The 16192-nt window shown below is 40.9% G+C and overlaps 1 protein-coding gene across 1 annotated transcript in view; it reads left to right on the top strand.

Annotated features, from left to right (window-relative positions):
• Positions 1-16192, top strand: part of DNAH11 (dynein axonemal heavy chain 11) — a 285994-nt gene that overhangs the window by 19429 nt on the left and 250373 nt on the right. Inside the window, exons 6-8 of the mRNA XM_048838362.2 lie at positions 4961-5172; positions 10816-11049; positions 14575-14742. Coding sequence (XP_048694319.2) covers positions 4961-5172; positions 10816-11049; positions 14575-14742 — 614 coding nt within the window. The remainder of the gene's footprint in view (positions 1-4960; positions 5173-10815; positions 11050-14574; positions 14743-16192) is intronic.

Here is a 16192-nt window from a genome sequence, read left to right as displayed (position 1 = left end):
AGTGTGATAGCTGCACCCCCAGACGGCAGAGCAGTATTCTGCTGGAGCAAACACCAAGGCCAGTACAGATGTATGAAGGACCAAAGAATCTGTACCCCAGGAGGTTCCTCAGTTTTCATATCAAGGCAGCATGGGTAGAGAACTTCATTTTCAGGTGTTGCAGGTAAGGCCAGTATGTCACGCTATGTTTGAGGTTTTACTCCCAGGTATATGACAACTAAATGGAATGGCAGTGGCTGTTCTTGGGTCTGAATCTAGATGGGTTTATTAGCAAGAAGATTTCTTTTAGCTGTTCGTTACTGAGGTTCTGACTGTATTCCTTGTAGGCTGATGTGGTTCACTCAAGGTATGATTAACAACCGAAGCTTCATCCTGCAAGTTGGGGAGAGAGTCAGTCACTTTAACATGGGTCAGTTTTGGCTTCCTTTTTGTTCAATATATACACATATGACCTTTTTGAAATGCAGCCCAAGAAGTATGTGTATGCTGATATCTATATTGCTGACACTGGAAACAACTTCCACAAAATTGAAGGGAATCTCAGCCAAGACATGGATACTTTGACCACTTACTTCCAGCAATGGAGACTAATTCTCAATGAAACCAAGAAAGGGGCAACTGAAACAAGAGAAAGCAGCGATAATTTTCATAGCATCGGCATGGCTGGGACAGGTGTTCCCAACCCTAATTCATCTGGTGACATGTCTGCCTCTGCATGTCCTCTAATGACTGACCTCCTGACCTAGGAGTCAGACTCCATAACGCTCCCCAATATATCATCCCTGCACCTCAAGGCCTGGCTCCTCAATGGTTCTTGGGCCTAGAGCAGGAGCATTCTCCCGAAGTCCAGCTGGTTCTTTTAAATAGCAGGAAACTTACCACATATAGGACTTGACTACAGAAGTGGAAGCACTTCAAACACTATATCTCCTACTATTTTTCCCCTGGCATCCATCCTCGACTACTTATTAAACATGAAATCTATGGGACTGTCCCTGAGCTCAAGTTTTATTTAGATGCCATCATGGCATTCCATTCACCAGTAGAAGATTTGTCAGGCTTCACACATCCTATGACAGCAAGATCCCTTAAGGGCCTCCTTAACCGGTTCCCTTCAGTGTAGGATAATGTCATATCCTAGGACCTCAATTTAGTGCTTAATATGTAAGGAGACCCTCCCTTCAAGCCTGATCACTACTCAATCTGTCCTTCAAGATATCGTTCCTCGTGGCAATCACATTGGCCAGAAGGGTAGGGGAACTGAGAGTCCTCAGGGCTGACCCACAACATATGGTGGTGTGTTGTATCTGGACAAAGTTACATTGTATCCCCACCCTCACTTCCTCTCTAAAGTCTGAGTTCCACATCAATCAGGACATTCAACTGCCGATATTTTATCCCAAGTCCTGTTTATGCAGAGAAGAGACCAGTCTCTGTACACAGGATGTAAGACAAGCTGTGGCTTTCTACCTTCACCATACTCAGCCCTTCAGAGGGACCCTCTGGCGGCAGCTTCCCTGCCCTCTTTCGCTCCCCTTGTTCACCTCTCCTCCCTGGGCCGCTTCTCCTTTGGCCCGCTTGCATCTTGTGGGCCCTTCTATCAGGGCCTGCAGCCTGGCGGGTATTGGGCTGGAGCTCTCCTCAGCTCCCCCAAGCCTGCCCAGCACTGCGCTGTCCAGGGTGCTGGTCGTCTTCACTCAGGGACAGGCCTGCTCCCTTCCTGGGTAGCCTTTATATAGGGCCTAGCCTAGCTCTGATTGGCTGGCTGTAATACTGGCCCTGATTGGCTGTCACCTTGCGCAGCCGCTCTGGCCTGTTGTAGCCCAATCTGGCATGGGGGTGGGGCACCCCCCCCACCACAGAAGATATGAGAAAAGGTAAACATCATACTCGGAGACAAAGAACTAGAATGAAGTGGAAAAATTTGTGTACCTTGGAGGACTGGTATCGAAGAATGGGAATTGTGAAGACGACATGAGAAGAATTGGACTAGATGCTACTGCATTCAGAAGACTGCAACATCTGGAAGTCTAAAGACATTCTTATAAAAACAGAAATCAGCATACATGAGAGAACTGTCATGCTGATACTACTGTACCGGGAGGAATGCTGGAGTATGAGGAAGGCCTATGAATGAAAAGTTTTGACTGCAGACATGAACTGGCTGAGGGGAATACTGAGAATTTCAAGACTGCAAAAGATAAAAAATGAAGAGATAAGAAAATAGCCAGGGCAAGAAATAAGGCTGTTACAGAAGATTCAAGAAAGGTTGCTGTAATGGTTTGGGTATATGTCAAGAAAGCACCCGGAAAGGATACCATACAAGGCGATACGTACCAGAGTGCAAGGAACTAGAAATAGAGGAAGATCAAGGATGTGTTGGATAGAGGACACAGTTAAGAATGACAGAACAAAAACATTTTTAAAGAAGATCAAAGCTGTGTAGCTGGTACAAGATAAAAAGTGGTTAAAGACTGCAGTTGGCCCCATCATCGCTGTTGAGCTGACAGATGCGAATCAAAGGAAAAGAGTAGGTCCTTCATTTTTATAGCCTGACTTTCTATAACATCATTTGTACCTGACGAGACAGGAGTTGCTGGAATACCTTCTCTGATGCAGGATCCCATCCCATATTGTCTATGACGAAGCTGAGATACAACAGCAAAGCTAGGAATTGATAGTTAAGTGTCAGTGGCAGTGTGTTCCCTGAAGCAAGGTGATATGTGCTTCATGTTCCAGGGCTGACTGAAGGAGGATGTCCCTCTTGGCTGCTGAGATTCCCTCAATATTGAGGTGCAGCATCAGGTGAACTGACTCCAAGCTAAGGTTTCTGACTCTGGCCTGGAAGAGGATCCCATTTGGAGAACCACTCCTTTGGGCTGTATTTGTCTCTGTTTTTCACTTTTTTTACAACAAGAACTTGAGCTCCAATTTTTCATTTTATCTACTTTAGCTTCCTTTTTCACTACTAACATGTAGGTTTGCTCCTCTTTGCTTTTTATGACCGTAACAATAGCACTTACCATAGGCACCAACTCTGTGGGTGCTCTGGGGCTGGAGCACCCACAGGGGAAAAAATGGTAGGTGCTGAGCACCCACTGGCAGACCCCCTATCAGCTCCTCCTTCCTCCCTGGGGGAGGAGCAAGAACATGGTGCGCACGGGGTGGTGGCAGAATGGGGTAGGAAGAGGCAGGGTGCGGGTGGGGACTTGAGTGGCGCGGGGCCTGGGGCAGAGCCAGGGATCGAACACCCCCCGGCACATTGGAAAGTCGGCGCCTGTGGCACTTACCCAGAATTCAGTTCTGGGTCATGCGGTTTTTCCCTTTAGGTATCCGTGACCAGTGGTGAATATAGTGTGACAGCCCGCCTACAGAATTTATTTTAACAGTTGGAACAAAATGTCAGAGAAAAACTATTTTAAAACAACCAACAATCCACATGCACGTCTATCTTACCTGAAGTCTTTCCAGCCCCTGATAGTAACCTAGGCAGGCTTAACCTCTTCAGAAACCTGAGTGGTATATAGGGTATATCTATTCTTCCAGTTGAAGGTGTAAATTCCAGCTTGAGGAGATGTATCCGCACTAGTTCTGTTGAGCTAGTGCAGTGAAAATAGAGTGTAGCTGTGTCGGCATGAGCGATGGGAGGGACTAGCTGCCCTGAGTATATTATAGTATCTTGGATGGGTGTGTATTTGGGGCAGCTACACTCTTTTGTGTACTGGCTCTATCAGAGGTAGTGTGGGTACATCTCCTCATGCTGGAATTGACAATTTGAGTGTGAAGTGTCAACATGGCATCCTTAGGCTGGCTCCCCTGAACACTTCCCCCATCTCTTAACAGTCCCTTTTTTAAACTGTTGTAGTCCTTTTGGTCTTTGGTTTGTGCAGGCCTTTTCCTATCATGGCATTGTCTCAAAACATCCTTCAAATGTTTGGGATGAAGTGGCTTAACTTCCCTCACAGCCCCTTATTACATTAACCCAATATATTCGTACGCTATCCCAATAACTAGGTCAACATTCAGTATTCATACATTATTACAGAGCTGCTCCTACTCCATCACATAGTGTGTCACTCAATGGGCTCTACTCTGGAGAAAATATCCTCAGCAGTTGTTATCCCATTGAGGTTTTACAGACCTCTGGACTACAAGGTCACAGAGGCCTTTCCCTGTATTAAAGGACTGCTTATGTGACTGCCAAAGCTTGCTCTCTTTTCAAAGATAGTCACAGATCCTACCAGTTGGGCTCATGAGAAAGATGTTGGTGTGGCATGTTGTGTCCCTTAATATCTTAATGCAAAGGGGATAGGAAGGGAGACTTCTTTCTTGACCGTCTAATTTTGCTGATATAGACAGCAACACACAAACACACTCCTCTTTGAACACGGTTTGGAAACATGCTGCTTCTCCAGCAAACACAATTTTTAAAGAAGACTACAGGCCTCTGACTTGTCCCTCTTGCTATCATGAGAACTTGTTGGAATTGCACATGCCTATTACTTAAAATGTAGGTCTGCAGTAACTTCTGCATCAGTCCAAGCTGGTTGGGTGAGGCAGGGGGAACAAACAGACAGAAAAGAAAGAGTTGTGATGCACAGATCCCTAACTCCCAGCAGTAGAACTGGTGAACAGGGAGTTGTCTGAGCCTTGTGCTGTGTGGTTGAGCTTCTATACCTTCACTACAATACTGTCTCATGCCCCAGAAACCTACATATATTTCTCCCTGGGTAAGAACTGTTATTTTTTATATGTGTGGGGAAAAATTAAAATTGTAATTAAATTTACAAAGTTAATCTCCTCCATTGACTGTGATAAACCTTCTTCTAATTTTTACAGGTAATACATTGAAAATATTTTCCTTTTAGACTAGAATAATTTTTCATTCCTCAATGTAAACAAGCTGATTTAGAAACAATCATATCTGAAGTTTTAGCATTTTCTTTTTTTCTTTTTACAGCACTTATGGAAGCCCAAGATATTGAACTGTACCTGAGACCCCTGAGAAGACACATTCGGTTTCTTAAGGAGACAGAATTCCCCAAGATCCAGGCTTTAATTCCCCCTTTGTTTCACACCATCTGCCTAATCTGGAGTCACTCCCAGTTTTACAGCGTGCCTGCACGAATAATAGTTCTACTTCAAGAGTTCTGCAATCTGTTCATTGACCAGGTAGCTCAAAATATAAATCATAAACTATGTGTATCTAATAAATAAGGGCCAGTCAATAAGTAGTATGCTAATAACAAAAGAGAATGAATTTAGTATGTGTTAGTTTTTTCTAATAAATAGTTGTCAAGGTTCCTTCCCCACTCTGAATTCTAGGGTACAGAAGTGGGGACCTGCATGAAAAACCCCCTAAACTTATTTTTGCCAGCTTAGGTTAAAACTTCCCCAAGGAACAAACTATTTTCCTTTTTTCCCTTGGACTTTATTGCTGCCACCACCAAGCGTCTAACAGATATATAACCGGGAAAGAGCCCACTTGGAAATGTCTTTCCCCCCAAAATTCTCCCCAAACCCTACACCCCCTTTCCTGGGGAAGGCTTGATTAAAAAATCCTCACCAATTTGCATAGGTGAACACAGACCCAAACCCTTGGATCTTAAGAACAATGAAAAAAGCAATCAGGTTCTTAAAAGAAGAATTTTAATAGAAGAAAAAGTAAAAGAATCACCTTTGTAAAATCAGGATGGTAAATACCTTACAGGGTAATCAGATTAAAAACATAGAGAATCCCTCTAGGCAAAACCTTAAATTACAAAAAGACACAAAAACAGGAATATCCATTCCATTCAGCACAGCTATTTTATCAGCCATTTAAACAAAACAGAATCTAACGCATATTTAGCTAGATTACTTACTAAGTTCTAAGACTCCATTCCTTTTCTGTTCCTGGCAAAAGCATCACACACAGAGAGAGAATCTTTGTTGGTCATTTTGGTCAGGTGCCAGCGAGGTTATCCTAGCTTCTTAACCCTTTACAGGTGAAAGGGTTTTTCCTCTGGCCAGGAGGGATTTTAAAGGTGTTTACCCTTCCCTTTATTTTTATGACAATAGCACAATTAGAAGATTAATCATGTTTCCGCAGAGATCTCCAATTACCATTTTGCTACTAAACCTGCAGCACAGCCAAATAATTAGAACTATCTGTGCTGCCATTTCATAAGTTCCTTGTTTAAAAAATGCAATAATCTCTGCATAAAGAAGAAAAAGTATTCTTCAAAAAGTATGCGGTGCTCAGCAAGTTGTTTCTTATGTTGCCAGGTGGGTCTAATGTCTCTTTTCTTAGTTATCATTACACCCGCTATTTGCTTTATCAAATTGCAAACATGTGATAAAAGCTACTCAGATCAAGAAACTATGGAATTGGCAAGCAAATTGTCAGTGAGTGACTTTGAAATGCTGCATTTTCTATATTCCCACAATTAATAAACCCTCCCTATTTAGCAGGGAAAGCCCCAATAATGTAAAACATACTGGCCTTTCCCACTTTTCCATTCAAACATCTCTCCTAGCCTAACATATTTCAGTGGAGCTAAGCCATGTGTTCATAGTGGTACTTTTAAACGTAGCCATTTCCTGAGGTCCAGTGTTGTGGACACTGTTCTTCTGGCCAAGCAAATAGGGCCAGGACTCCCTTAAACAGTCAACAGCATTTGTTAATTGGCCAAAAAAGTCACCTTTGAGAAACATAAGAGAAACTGACACTCCCTAGCCTACTTCAGAGCATGGGTGCACAGCTGCCACAGCATTCTAAGTTCCTGCTGGCCAGGGAATGAGAAATGAAGGAACTGATTTTCCTTTCACGCTGGACATTACTCCTGATTTATGCCATAAAGACAGAGACTTGTCAGAGTTTTTGCTGAACAGGGAGCAGGACCACTCGGAGACAGCTTTGGGAGGACCGAGTATACTGTTGCTGCGGCGATATTTGGATTTCATGTTTGCAGTGGAATTGTAGTGGTGCTCAGCTTTTCTCAGGAAAAAAATGGTGTGAGCACCTGTACCCCAGAAGAAAATATACAGTTATTTTTGTGAATGCAAGATGTGATACCAGCGTGACAGAAGGTAACAGTGGTTGCCGTGCCAGTATGCAGTCATGTAGCCAAGCCTTTGGAAGAGAATTAGGCTCCAGAAATCTACTTTGTCTCCCACATTAAACAACACTATGCTACTGAGCATTCCCTGTCTATTTTTATTTATAGATTAGGTTTTTCAGTGGCCTGTCCCCATTTTGTCATGCCTTCATTTTTCCATGCCATCTCCGTCCCTGCTACTATGTTTATGCTGGATTCTGGAAGGCTGAGTTACAAAGTTTGAATGTTCATGTTTCCATTGAAGCTTTCCTGAATGCTCTAGATTTCCTGCAGTAACTATTACTACATTCTCCCTTTTTTATTCTGTATTTACCGAGTAATTAATCTAGTCTTACTATTGCTACCAACATGTTTTTTAAAATAAAAAACATGCCAAAGGCCACAGAAAAAAAAAAAACAAAAGCAGAGGCCACAGAAACCACAGTATATATGAATGCTCCAAACATAGAAGACAGATTCTATTTTAAAAGGAGAACTGTTAGTAGACTAGTGTTAATGATGTAGGTGTGATTCTGTTTTACTTCTTAATTCTGATCTCTGACAGAATAGGCAGCAACACTTGGAACCAATTAGAAGTAATGCTGAATGACTTGAAAGGAAACCTCAAAGAATATATGGCCACTTCTATGCTGGCTGCAAAGTAGAGGCATGGAGAGTTGTGGAGTTAAATAATGAAAAATAACTGGGGGTGGGAGTATAATGTGTTCTCTGTTTGGGAGAGAGGAGCAGTGAGGGAAAAATAAAAGTGAGATAGCAGCAGAGCCGGGTTTTTCCCAGTCTGTTGTGTGGGTAACTTCTCATTTGAAGTATACAAATTTAATACATTCCGTTCTTAGATCTGATATAACAACCATTAATTACAAGTTTGCATCAAATTGGAATAAGCCTGACCAGGTAAAAACAATAATGCTTTACTCTTATATATAGACAGAGAATTTTCATCCAAGGCTGTTAGTTCTCTTAACAGATGTCAGCTGCATCATTTTTACAACACCCCAGTTGTCGTTATAATCCCCATTTTACTGTTGTGGAAACTGAGTGCCCAAAGTGGTACTGAAACTTATGGGTCAGTGGTAGGTCTGTGGATCAGTGTAGGTATTGGATTGCTTTTTGACAGTAGGACCCAGTCTCCTGTCTAACTGTGAGACTACTGTCTCCTGGTACTGTTTTACAGCAGTCCCATCTATTTTTTTTTAATAATTCAGGACTGGGTGTCCAAATATCAGGGTTATTTCCAAACTCTGTCACTGACTCAGTTTGTGATGTTGAGCTGCTTTATTGACCACTCTGTGCTTCAGTTTTATTATCTGTAAAATAGAGATCCTAATACTTGCATACCTCACAGGGATGTTGTGAGACTTAATTCATTAATGCTTGTGAAGCACTTTGAAGTAATCTGATGGAAGGAGCTATTGAAGTACAAATTATTATTATTTATTATTGTTATTTTATTTATTTTAACAGTATATTTGCTTCCATAAAAGGTAGATATTTTTACCATGCACTGATCCTATATTACTCAAGTCAACTGAAAGTCAAAATGGGCTTCTGTCTCTGTATTTAAAATGTTTTTATCTAGTTATTTCATGCAATACTTTAGCCATTAAAGGAGTCAGTAATAATATATTTACTGTGTTATTAATTAATTGTACCGTTCCAGTTTTAATAGAGTAATGCTAATAATTAAATACTTTTTCAGGGGCTTTGAATGTAACCATACACAGTTATGTAATAACCTCAAGAGACTAAATATATTTGCTATCTGCCTAGTGAAGCCTTGATTAGATTGGTTGTACTGAATGGTTCACTAGAGTAAAGTACTTAATATGAAAATAGACAATGAGAATAAACAGTCATATACAGGAATGCTGTCTATAAGATAGTTAAACTTAGCTATGTTTTGTTGAAAAAGCCAGTAAATTTGTAAAAAGAGCCTCATCTCATATTTAATACTCAGACAAAACTCTGATTAATTTCAATGGGGCATTTTGAGAATAACTTTTTAAATGTAATAGAAATCTCATTGGTAAAGGCTTAGTCCAGGTCACTATTGTAATGAGCAAAATAGATAAGCAACCTTTGCGTTAGGCTACAATTTTGTTAAATTATTTCTTACATTCTTTGGAAATTGCTTTCTATTTCACAAAGAAAGTTTTTTGCCTTGCAATTTTTGCTGTTAAAGAAAAATTCAACTATAGATAATTACATGATTTGCTTAACTTCGTATTTAAAAATATTTATAGTTAGAAATCTACTATCTTGAAACCTCTGTAACTCTATCCGGAGTCTATATGCAAAATTATTACAAAAGCTATGTTAGAATGTTACGGTTGCAAAGTCAAGCATTCAAAAGTTAGGAAATATCAGAATTAAGGTTGCTCGTGCAACCTTTGTGTGTTTGTGCTATGACACCCTTTAATTACATGATCATTAACTATTTTGTGCACAGTTGGAACTTTGGGTTGGAGGAGTTCTGGGTTCAATTTAGTCTTGAGGGGAGTGTTCTCTAGTGGTTAGACCCTGCTGCTCGCTCCGCACCCAGCCTGTCCCTCTCTCTCTCTGCTCCTGTCCCCTGACCTATTCCTGTTCTCCCTTCTCTTATCCCTTTTCCTGCCTCTGCTGCTCTGCTTCTCAACCCTCTGCATTTGAGTCAGGATACCTTCCTCCTTCTCCAAAGGCTCTACTGAGCATGTGCAAATGGCAATTTTCCAAGGTTTATAATTCGGTCAGATTTGGCTGCATTCTCAGGGAGAAAACAAAAGACAACTTGGTGACTTCCGTTGCCAAATTTCAGGTCCCTGCTCTAAAGAACAGAAGTGCAAGAGCATCTCAATGAAACACTTGTAAGAATTTTTTAACATGAATAAAACAATGTCTTTATTTCACACTTAGAAATGGCAGAACCTTTTTTTGCAGAACTTGAAGAAATGAATAAACATTCAGTCTGAGCCTGATATGGAAAGCTTCATCTTGAACAAGTAAAGTTTTGTACAGTTAGAAGTAGCAGGGTCTAATAATGGGAAGTGTTGGGCAACATGATTATTGGTGGTGCTGCCAGATCCACCTATAATAAAATAGTTCCTATGACACAGCTATTTCTGGTTTTCATTTTGAATAGCTAAAGAGTCCATGAATGAGCCTCCTCTTTTTTTTTTTTTTATTTTTTCATATAAAGTCCAGTAACTTACAAAATAAAAAAGTCATACCAGTCTCAGGCTGGCAGTTCTAACAGTATGTGTAATAAAGATTAGAGAGCTAAAATAGGAATTTAGCAATAAACAGATAAACCCGTCTCTAACACTAAGTAAAATTTTCCCCAAGTGTTGCCGATCTGTTTTTGTTTGTGTTTTTCCCCCCACTATGAACAAACCACTGCACTGTGACTGTGTACAAAGATAGCACACCAGGGCTGGCTTAATTCCATGGGTTACATGACAAATTTGACATTTGAGGAGATGATATGCTGCAGCAAATATTGATTTTTAAAACCTGTTTTTGTTTCAGTCATCTTAAATGTAACTTGGGAAAACTGACAAGCTAGAATTTTTAGGCCTAACAATTTTTAATTATTAATATATTAATATATAAATATTATAATTAATTTAAATACTGTTAGCACTTGTATAGAGGGTAAGTGTCTTTTTGACTGAAGTTATGGCTAGCTTTGATAAGCAGTGACTTTTTTGTTCTTCCCCTATCTTTTTTTAAATTGTAGGCTAGATCATACCTCTCCCCACAAGATCTTTTGAAAGGAGAAATTGAAGAAACATTAGAACATGTGCAAATAGCTGTACATACCTTAAGGAGCTTTAAGAATTTCTTCTTTAGCCACAGAGAGAAGTTGGCAAGTTACTTCACCAATGGCAAGGAATTTAAACCATGGGATTTCCAATCTAATATGGTCTTTGCCAGATTTGACCTATTTCTCAACCGTGTAGTGAAAATTGAGGTATTATTTACAATTTGCAATTATATTTATCCATTTTTCAAGCAGCATAGATTATCTGAGAATGCCTGCACCACATCTGAAGCAGGGGGGACAGTGTCCGGGCTTGCTGGAGGAAGGGAGCAGTGCTTTGAGTGGGGTGGGGGAGGGGGGAGGAGTTCAAAAACGGCAGCAAAAAGGTGGGTGGGGGTCAGCTTGGCACACTGACTCATCCCATGGGAAGGTAGGGCAAAAGGTTGAAAAGGTGCAAGCCCAGGCATTAAAGCCCTTTCTCCAGGCAGCAGGCAAGTCAGCACCCATCCTTCCTCCCTCCCCTTGAGGTGGCGAATATCAGGTTTGGTCAGGACCTGCTGTAGGCATTGCGCTAGTCACTTCTTTTAGGGGGGCTCGGAAGGAATTTTTCTCTGACCACCAGATTGGCCTAGGTGAAGTGGATTTTTTCTGCCTCCCCTACAGCGGGACGTGTGGGGCGGATGTCCACTGCGGATACTCCAGTGACCAGATAAATGGCCTCGTAAAGGACCTTAAAAAGGAGGTGCTGGTTAAAGGAACAGAACATGTTGGAGGGAGTTTAGGGCTCCTGTGATTGGTATGGCAGGGAGCCAAGCCCTCTTTCGTATAGCCCACCTTAACCATCCTACGAGGGCGGGGGGGGGGTGAATGGTAACGTCCAAGCCATGACAGGTTTCAGAGTAGCAGCCACGTTAGTCTGTATCCGCAAAAAGAAAAGGAGGACTTGTGGCACCGTAGAGACTAACAAATTTATTTGAGCATAATCTTTCGTGAGCTACAGCTCACTTCATGGGATGCATTCAGTGGAAAATACAGTGGGGAGATTTATATACACAGAGAACATAAAACAATGGGTGTTACCATACACACTGTAATGAGAGTGATCAGGTAAGGTGAGCTATTACCAGCAGGAAAGCACGGGGTGGGGGGAGGGAACCTTTGTGTAGTGATAATCAAGGTGGGCCATTTCCAGTAGTTGAAAACAATGTTGTCTGGGGGACCTGGATGGAAAATGAAGGGGGCTGGTGGAAGTCCCGGGTGGTTATTTGAATGAACATGGAGTTGCGTGCTGCACTGTACACTTTTATCTGCTGGGTAGTCCCAGACACCTCTAATGATAAAATTGTGGCCTGATTAAATCCATATCAAGTGTCTCCTGTCCTCCTTTCGGTATACCCAGACAAACAAGTTTTCTTCTCTTCCTGAAGGGAGTTGGAAGTGTGTGTGACAGGTTTGGTCACAGAGACCCCCTTGGGACTGTCACCTGATGTGCTGAAACTACCTCTGAGCCCGTAAGGAAATAGGGACAGAAAAGTAATCAAAATAGGTGAGAGTGAAGCCCAGAAGAAGCTAGAACAGCACAGGTTGCAAATTGCTAAGAAGGAAAGAGGTGCACAAAGACAGGTGTCCTACAGGTGGAAGTTGGGATCCTGGTAACTGCTGCAGTGGGAACAGACCCCACGGACTCTGTAGCTGGAAGCAAGCCCCAACCTGAGTGAAGGGGGACGTAGGGGGGATTTTGTTGGCCAGTGAAGGGTCTGTCATAGCTGTGAGCCCACGACTGGATCAGGGTCACATTCCCTTTTGGGGGACACAGGTATGTCTTGCTCAGAGGGGAGCCCAGAGAGGAAAGTCCAGACGGAACGTGAGGGGGAACAGGAGGGTCTGCCCACCTTTTGTAGGGAGGCTATTCCCCAGGAGGAGGGTGAAGGATTTGCATCTGAAATGCCAGACCCCTCACCTGTGGATCAGGTTTTAAGGGAAAACTAGGGGTCAGATGTCCTGGAGGGGAGAGTCGTCCCAGCTGACCTTTTGGGAACAGAGAGTAGGATGGCCAAGGGGATCTTACCAATCCAAAGCACTCCATTAAAAGATGTTCCTGCTATGCTTGTAAGAAATAACTGTCTCTTCAAGGCAGGAGGAAGAAAAACTTCACAAGTGGGTAAAATCAACACAGAGATTCCAGAGGGAGGGGCCAAGTGCAGGCATGGTTGTAGTGCACCCTTTCCTTGCCAAAACCTCAAACACATGCCTGAATTAAGAGCTTTCTCCAAAGAGGCAAGAGAATGTGTGTCTGAGCACCTACCATGGTACACAAAGGGATTGGAAAATACAGTAGATACCGGGCAAGCCAGGCTATGTGAACAAAGTCTGTCCGTCATAAATTGGCTGTTAATCTTGTGTCTTTTTCTACTTCATCTATGGGTCAAGACAAAGAAGTTGATGCTAATGGTAAACCCTTTTAAAAATGTGTAACATACCTGATTTTTGGAAAAAACTTTTATACATGCTTGGGATGGTGACAAAACAGTCCCACAAATGTGTTGCTTTTCATCTTATACCTGGAAGCTTGGCATAGCAGCAAAAGCATAACAGGCCTACACTATTGTGTTGAAGGGGAAACTGAGGCACATCACCTCATGGCATTGGTGGTTAAATGCCAAGACACCTACACTTTAACAGATATGGCTACCTGCATTCTGCTAGCAATACTACACTCCAACATGTTTTCAGGCACCCGGGGACCAGGAACCGCAAACCTTGCTAGGACACCCATGAATGACATCATATGGTTTAAAGGTACTGGGAGGGTGTGTAACGAGAGACAAACAGGTATTTTACATGTACTGCCTCCACCATGGAGAGCGTCCAGGACTCTGGCAGTAAGTTCAGGATGAGGGTGTGATGTTGCATTCCATATGTTTTATAGAAATATGTTTATAAGTGTGAATATGATGTAACTGGAATATGCTTCATGCAAAAGGTCTCTTGTAAGGTGTCATTACAAAGCTTATGATCTACCAAGTGTGTTCATCATATTTGTTTGCATGCATTATTTCTATGTCTGGAGTCCCAAGCCATCACAGAAAAGGGGCTCAGAGGTACTTTCAGCACATCGGTGACAGTCCCAAGGGGGTCTCTGTGACCGAGCCCGTCACAGCGTGCATTTCTAAATACATTATCAAACAGTTCCCTTAATCCTTCTGGGACACAAGATACTTATTTCCTTCATTTGAAATCAGAGAATATAGAAATTTAATTTAATTTGGCACAGACTAGCAAGAAGGTGACACTAGGTTCAGCCTTACTTCTCTGAATAAAATTTAAGTTTAACTTTCATGTTAATATTTTGTTGCGCATAATGACAAGAAATCAATACGTTCTGCATGAAAATGTTTAAGTTCCACTAATTCTTTCTGCTTGGATGCTGATGAAATTAAAACAAATTTTACAGTTATATATTTGGATTGGATAATTTTAATTTGTTTCCACTTGAGTTCTAATCCTGTGCGTGACTCTCTGCGTGGATGAACCCTGTGTCTACATGGAGTCACTTGAGAATCTGGACCTTCCTTTTTTACATCCTGGTTACTCAAGGTGGTGCAGATTTTAACTCAGTTTTTTGTTTGTTGGTTTGGTCAAAATGCATAAAACTAGGCAAAAATGTCTCCAATATGATGGTTTCCACTATTTTGTGTTAAGGTACATAGTTAATTATGTTTTTCACTGATTTAGGATATCTTTGTTATCATGTTGGAATTTCAAAAGCTGGAAAAGCTGGAGTTTGGTGGAGTCAAGGGGAAAACTTTGAGTGAACAAATCTACAGGATGAATGAAGAATTTATAGAAAGCTGTAAAGTTTTTAAGGAGAAAACATACGATCCTTCAGATTACAATAATATGGTAATGTTGTAGTTTTCATATTGGTGTTTCTTAATTTTTTTCTTAATAGGTATGAAAAGATTTAGTGGTTGTGAAAGTGAACAATTCATTTATTAGAGCCAGGCAGAATATAGGTAGGCATTATACAGATTTCCCACACAACTTCACAAATGCACCCAGGACCTTACCACCATCACTTCTTGCTATTCTATACTTGTCTTCTCAAGAGCAGTTTTCTGTATGTTTTCTCCTAGCTGAATTCTTTGGAGGCTTTATGAGGTTCCAAAGTGTTGAAAAAGCTTCTATCAGGATCTTTTGAGGGTTTGAACATTGGTCTTCAGAAAGGGGAAAAAAAAAGGCTAATATACTAATCCACTTTGCTTCCTAGCAACCAATTAACCATTCTGTTTAAAATAGTTTGACAATCTTAACTCTTAGATACCACTTAAAATTGTGTATTAAGACATACTTCATATTGACAGTTTTGACATGAGTTAGGCATGAGTAATAAATTGGAACTTCAGGTAGGTTCTGTTGGGAAATTGGGGTAAGAGACTTGTAAAGCATGTGTGCTATGTAATGTCTTACAATATGGTAAATATTAGTGTAATATCATATTAATTAGTACAGTTTTAATACTTATTTTATATAGCATTACATTTCACATTAAATAAATATATATTTTGATATTAAATATAGTATATTGTAGGATCATCTTTATTTATCTGAAGATTGCAGTATTGACTCATTATTTATAATTAAATCTGGAAACCAAAATTCCATTTTTCGAGGATTCTGGCCCCTTTTTCAATGATGCTTTCAAATAAAATTTGTATCCAATCAAGTTGTCTAGTGGGATCTGAAAGAATTAGAGGAATAGGGTTAAAAATAAATTGCTGTGGGTATCAACATTCTCTCTTTTTGTGCCCACACAAGGCACATATTTTCAGCTGCAATGTGCCAAATCTTGATATCCCAAAATCTAAAATATTTGTTTGGTATGTTATGTTCACAGACAGAGTTTTAAGTGAGCCAGAATAGACATGGAATACCCAAGAGGAATGGCCTATCCAGATGAATAAGACTAAAACTCTTAATTTCATGTCTTTCTTTTTAAAGAAATATAAGGTGACCCAAATAGAAGCTTGGATTAGGCACTATTAATTGGCTTTTGCAAATTTCATAAAAAGATTTATTAGAAGAAGTGAATTTCTTTAATTTATATTCTTATATATACATGGTATTCGGGCAGCTTTATTTGTGGTCTGTGGCCCAGATCTACAAAGACCTAGGTGTTGTGATGCTGAGTGTAGCAACACCTAACTTTTATACACCAAAAAAAAATCACTGGAACAACAATGCGATCCACAAAGCCTGAGTTAGCCACTTAGGCTCCCTATACAAGGAATAGGGAGAGAGAAGTGACTAAGAATGCAATCCACAAAAAACCGCACTTGATGTGGCTCCATAT

Source organism: Caretta caretta, chromosome 2 (genome assembly GCF_965140235.1).
Source record: "Caretta caretta isolate rCarCar2 chromosome 2, rCarCar1.hap1, whole genome shotgun sequence".
Lineage (NCBI taxonomy): Eukaryota > Metazoa > Chordata > Testudines > Cheloniidae > Caretta > Caretta caretta.
Note: the sequence above shows the minus strand (reverse complement) of the source record. Positions and strands in the feature narration are given on the sequence as shown.